The sequence below is a fragment of the Anarhichas minor genome, unplaced genomic scaffold, assembly GCF_050575085.1.
Source record: "Anarhichas minor isolate MPS153535 unplaced genomic scaffold, ASM5057508v1 ptg000030l, whole genome shotgun sequence".
In the NCBI taxonomy this organism is placed as follows: domain Eukaryota; kingdom Metazoa; phylum Chordata; class Actinopteri; order Perciformes; family Anarhichadidae; genus Anarhichas; species Anarhichas minor.
This window is the reverse complement of record NW_027466476.1, coordinates 10,729,774-10,735,773: the sequence shown is the minus strand read 5'-3', so window position 1 is coordinate 10,735,773 and position 6,000 is coordinate 10,729,774. Positions and strand designations below refer to the sequence as shown.

General features: G+C 41.6%; 1 protein-coding gene across 2 annotated transcripts in view; it reads right to left on the bottom strand.

Annotated features, from left to right (window-relative positions):
- Positions 1–355: 355 nt before the first annotated feature.
- ypel1 (yippee-like 1) overlaps positions 356–6,000 on the bottom strand; it is a 29,110-nt gene continuing 23,465 nt past the window's right edge. For both annotated transcript variants that reach the window (XM_076104279.1, XM_076104278.1), the window contains exon 5: positions 356–5,373. In XM_076104279.1, the coding sequence (XP_075960394.1) occupies positions 5,284–5,373 (90 nt within the window). In that variant the 3' untranslated portion in view covers positions 356–5,283. The remainder of the gene's footprint in view (positions 5,374–6,000) is intronic.

Sequence of the window (6,000 nt, the reverse complement as noted above, 5' to 3'; positions counted from 1 at the left end):
TATCCTAAACATATTTTTTTTTTTTTAAGTAGTGAGTAGCGAGAGTAGTGAGTTAAGAGTCAGCAGGCGGACAATGGCTGTATAAACCCGGCAATAAAAGGTATTTTGAGAAGGTGTGAGTCACCGCAACCACCAGAGATCCTTGAGCATGAAGCCATCTGTGGACACCCAAATGATTATATAGTTTACTGCAGCAGAATGAGAGTTTAGCCGTGGACAGACACAGAGGTGCACACTCACTCACTCACAGACGAACGCAAGAAATCACGTGGCTCTCCTGGCGGGGATTTCTTATTTTTTTTTAATACCAAAATATTAGCCGTATCCTCAAAATGAATGACGACTTCACACAATCCACAACTTAATGCCATTGAAAATTTATTGTGATATCTGATAGTTTACATTAGAGTGAAAACAGACGTGTGACATGGCTTTACTAAGACAGTATGCAAAGCAATGTAGTCAAATAAAAAGCATATCATATTTTTGTTTTTAAATTGAGGAGAAAAAAAATAAAAAATAAAACAGGCACGACATATAGCCATTATAAATACAACATGCTTTAGACCTTAAACTGTAGTTTAACAGTCCCAAGAGAAGAACTTGTACAGTCTTTCCCCCCGTATACCCATCTTGCCTTTGATCAACATCCTTTCAGGTATGTTTTTTTTAGAAAGTAACAGACCTCAAAAAGTAGGTAGCCAGTGTCACAATAAAACGAAATAACAATAAAAAGTAAACAGTTTTTCAGCAGCAAATATCTACATTTTTTCATCCAGGCTGCTTTGACGCTGTTGAGTTCAGAGAATCAAAACATTCTACGGAAAGACAATGTCATACGCGACAGGATTTCTCCTCTTTAAATTTGGTATAGCGGTTGAATCTGCAGGAGACACTCGATCCCTGGCATCGTTCCTGCCCACGGACACGTGACACTGATGCATTCGCTAGAACCTGGTTCTTATTTGGTACACACCGGCGGTGACACTGGCAACTGCTATTTGTTGGTTTCAACTTGGACCGACTGATCGAAGGGAGAGTAAAGCGGCTCTGCAAGCTTCACTAGCGGCGCCATCTTGGAGGTCCTTTGGAGGAACTGGCTGTGTACATAACAGTTAACAAGTCAGACTACTGTCGGTCCATTCAGTTACGATTTCAGCAGACGTGAATGGTCTGCTTGGATTGATTCATTTTGTTTCAAAATGTAGCTACCAGTGCCTCTTCACTCTATAAGTTTGGTAAAAGTTTACCAAGTTAAAACTAAACAAACGGCTGGCTTTTGACATTTCCAGCCAGATCTCTTCATCTTACCAGAGAGTGAAGGCTGGCTGACCAGATTAAAGGCTGCATCCCACTTCAGGAGCTGCAACCTTCCAATAAAAATGCAGCCCTTGAAGTGTGTCCTTCAGAGAAAGTAAAGGCAAGTGTAGCCTCACGGACATGAAAACCAATGGTGCATTCAGGCGCTCTTTGTCTACTCGTAAAGTAAATTGACAAAACAATCACATCACAAGGTCCATTTGGTGTTTTGGAGCTTCTCCCTTAGCAGGTGGAGTTGCTGAGTTACCACATAGATGTTTTCACATTTCCATTCCTAAGCCAAACCAGACGAGTGCTCAGAAAAGGAAGCTCATGTGACGATCACGCTCCAACAGCTACCAAATGGATCTTTTGGTGAGAATATTTTAGACAACCGCTGTTTTAAAAAGGCCAAGAATTTGCTTTCAGTCACGGTAGTTTTCAAGTTGATCACCAGGAAATGGCTGACGAAGTGGTGAATACCAAGTAGTGAACTCAGTTTATGAAATGTAGCCAGTTTACCGGCACTGATGAACAGCTTGAATGCATCATTAAAGAGAAACACAACAGCCGGCTGAAGGTTTTGTTTCAACACTTTAAAGTTTCTCAAGTGGAAAGTTTCACCACTTCATCACTAATGGTTTCGTCCGAAACCTGCCCCGTTGCACCTGTAACCACACCCACCAGTGATGTCACGGTGTACCGACACACCCCTGGAGTACACTTCTACATCACTGCAGCCAGGTGAGAAGTTGAAGCACTGGGTGTCATTAACAACAACACTTTCAGCTACTGTTGGGTTGCTTTTTAAATAACGGGTGTGCAGGGGATTGTGGGACACGGAGAGCTGCATATCAAGGAGTGTTAAAAATAAAACAGGCCTTGTTTGACTTGTTAGGAGTCTTAAAATACAAACGTCAAAAGGATGCAGCCCAAGAACTGGGATGTAGGGACTGAGCTTAGGTAGCTAACAAGTTAATATTATCAAAACAATAAATCAGGACAATTCATTTTCGATCAAAGCACAAAAATGAATTAGTTCTCAAGAAATACAATCAGATATTCACAGCCAACGTTTCCAAAAGCTAAGGACCTCCGATATGGCGGCCAGATGGTGCGTTTCATCACCTGAGAGCTATACAGGAGACACTGACTGTGGTGCGAATGGGTCTTGGGAAAGGCTCTCCCTGCGACATGGTGGGAGATTCCAGCTCGCCCTCAATGTCCACATGGCTCAGCAGAGACCTAAACATCGGCCCTCTGACGGGCTCTCGCCACACAAGCTAAATAAACAAGCTAACAGAAAAACAAAACAAAATAGGGATAAATCACTTCCACACAAACTAACCTGGCTCTCGACCTCACGGATCACCGGGAGAGAAACCAAATAGCTGTGAAAGAAAAGAAACTAAACAAAACAACAGGACCAATAAAAACACTTCCAAACCAAAAAAAAGAGAGAAAAAACCCAAAAGAGAAATAAACTGTCTGAGGAAAAGAAACTAAACATTCACTTTTGTGTGCAAGTATGCATGTGGGCTAATACACATGCACACACACACACACACACACAGCCAGAGGTACAGTGAACAAAAGTGCTTCAAGTTGGGGAAGTAAATGAACTAACCCAGTAGAAATACGTATAAAACCTTAAATATGTTACTCTATGTACAAAAACTGTAACACGGGCAAATATCTCAGCTGTTTATGTCTTTATATTTTCAAGTAGGTATCACTAAACTATCAAGGGTTTGCATTGTCATCGTTTTTAGGATAAAAGGTCATGTGATCTGACTGACCTCGCCGGCAAAGTAATCAATCACTGCTGATTTTTAAATCTCTCAAATCCCACATTGCCCCTCCTCCACCTTCTGCCATCTTTTTTTTTTCAAGCCTTGGGCGTTCACCCCCCCCCCCCCCCCCCACGTTCCAAACCTCCTCCTCTATGCTTTACTCTGAGAAATAATATACTGAATATCAATCTGTTTTTGCACCTCTAATCTTATGTCTACCAAGTCTCTGTTGTCCCCCCCCCCCCCAAAAAAGAAAATGAAACAGGGAAGAGCTCTTTGAGGATTTTGGTGAAGAACATTATTTTTGAGGACCACTTTGAACCAGAAAGAGGGGGGGAGGGAGGGAAGACACATCGGTTCACACAAAGGTTGGTTTTTTTTCGGAGTTATGCACTGCACAACAGAAAATATGAGGGGAGGCTGTTCATGTTTTTGAAGAGGCACAAGATTCATACGGCTTAGAGGCAAATCACAAAGAGACGATTCATACGCTCTGACAGAGAGAGAGAGAGACGGATAAGCATATAAAGTGCAAAAGACCTACGACAGCGGGAAGGAAATGGCGGGATTTCTACGGTAGCAGCAAAGAATCATCGGAAACTACACTTTTCTCCAGCAACTGAAAGGTAAAGCGGAATATGTCGATATAATTTAAATAAAACCAAATCATCTAGAAGAATCTAACTAAAGGCTTAACGGAAACGACGTAAAACCCTCAAACCGTCCAGGTCAAACTTTCTCTCCGTCTCCAACAATCTGTCGTTCATCTGTGAGAAGGCCATGAAGAAAAAAACAGAACAACAGACAAGAGCGAACTAACTTTTTGCCTCTAAACTGAGATGAACCAAAGGCCTCTGCAAAGTGCAAACGAAGTAGCATCGTTCAAGTATGTCACTGTGTAATGCGTGACTACACTCACACAATGCATATATACACACAGTCATATGCATATATACACACGTGCATGACAGCAAATATATATTCAGAATCCATGTTCCAATATCTACCTACTACGAACATTTTCATAGTATTTATGGGTATGCAATCGTAGTATGTGTGTGTATATATATATTCATATGTAGTTGTGTCTCTTGTTTCATCACTAGACAATGGAATAATACAGTCTGCCTTAATGCTTTATGACACGTGGCCACTGATGTCAGGTTCCCCAGTCTACAAACTATTTCTGCTCCTCTTCAGGTCTTTTTCACTCGCTGCAAAATGGGACCAGCCACAATCGCACTTAGCCAAACACTACAAGTATTTATATATCTATATAGTAATTATATATATGTATGTATATATATATCCATTTATGTCCAACAAATAGTAGGTGCTGCTTTCAATGCTTTTTGGGTGCTGAACAGGTACCAGAAGGTGGGGAATTAAGAAGATTCACAAGAAAGAACAAAAAAAGATTTAAAAAAAAGGGAATAAAATCCGACACTGCTGCAATCCCATCCTTTGCCACATTTTGTTTTTAAAAAGCACGATGCTGCTACATAATTTGTAACTAGAATAAACTCCCTTTCCCCTCCGCTCCTCACTCGTCCCTGATTGCTCATTTGGACATTAGCAAAGAAAAGCATGCTCAGCTATGGGCAGAGATACAACAACAACAAGAATAACAACAAAACATAACGGACTTGACAGGGAAATAAAATGCTAACCAGTAACATCCATCTGCCATCAAAACAAAACCTTACCAAACCCAGAAGTTAAAACTAAAGAAAATTACATTTAAAAAATAATCATCATCCGTCTCGCTGGGTGGGCGAAATAAAGAAAGACATGTCCCCATCAGTGAAGTCTCTCTCCTCTTCGCATAGTGGTCGCCGTGTCACCACAATCACTTGCTAGCGTGGTTCGGTGGGGGTGAGAGTGAGCGGGGGGGGGTCAAACCCAAAAAGCTCCGGCGCTGCGAGGGAGAACACACAATCTCTAAAGTAACGACAGGACTCCTGTGACGTGAATTTTCAACAGTTGCTCTGCTTCCTCGTCGTCTTTTTCTTTTTTTTCTTCTTCTTCTTCTTCTGTAATGTCATTTGTTCGGTTTCACGATGGGCGAGTGTCACGTGAAGGAGGCGAGAGGGTGGAGGTTGGTGGAGGTGGGGTGGGGGGTGGTTGATGGCCGTCGCTCCACGCAGTTCAATAAAGAGCATTCCAAGGTCAGAAAAAGAAAAGAGGAGCGTCACTCCCATCCATTGTCCTTGATCATGTGAGCCAGCTCGATGATGAACTTTCCCTCTTTGTACTTTTGACTGCTCTCAAACGCGTGTTCCTGTAAAGAAAAAAAGAAAATGTTTAGTTACAAGCTGTGGTGGGATGTAACTAAGTACATTTACTCAAGTACTGTCCTTATATTTGAAGTACCTTAACTTGAGTATTTTCATGCCCCTGTATGCTACTACTCCACTATATTTCAGAGGGAAATATTGTACTTTATTACTGCACTACTGTTATCCGACAGCTTTAGTTACTTGAAATCTAAGATTGTAAACATACAAAAATCATAACATATGATGCTTCATAGAGGTAGTGGGAAAAAAGATTCTTATCTTCTAAGATTCTGAATCGATTCACGTCCATTTTTTGAAAAACTTTTTTGTTACTGATGGACAGTTATCCTACACAGAGTCAAAGCTGTGTCGGAAGTAAGCTAGTAAGTGAGTTAAGATTGTTTTGTCAAACCACAAAGCAACGCACAAAGCAGCGCACAAAGCAACGCACAAAGCAGCGCACAAAGCAACGCACAAAGCAACGTACAAAGCAACACACAAAGCAACGCACAAAGCAGCGCACAAAGCAACACACAAAGCAACGCACAAAGCAGCGCACAAAGCAGCGCACAAAGCAACGCACAAAGCAGCGTACAAAGCAACGTACAAAGCAACGCACAAAGCAGCGC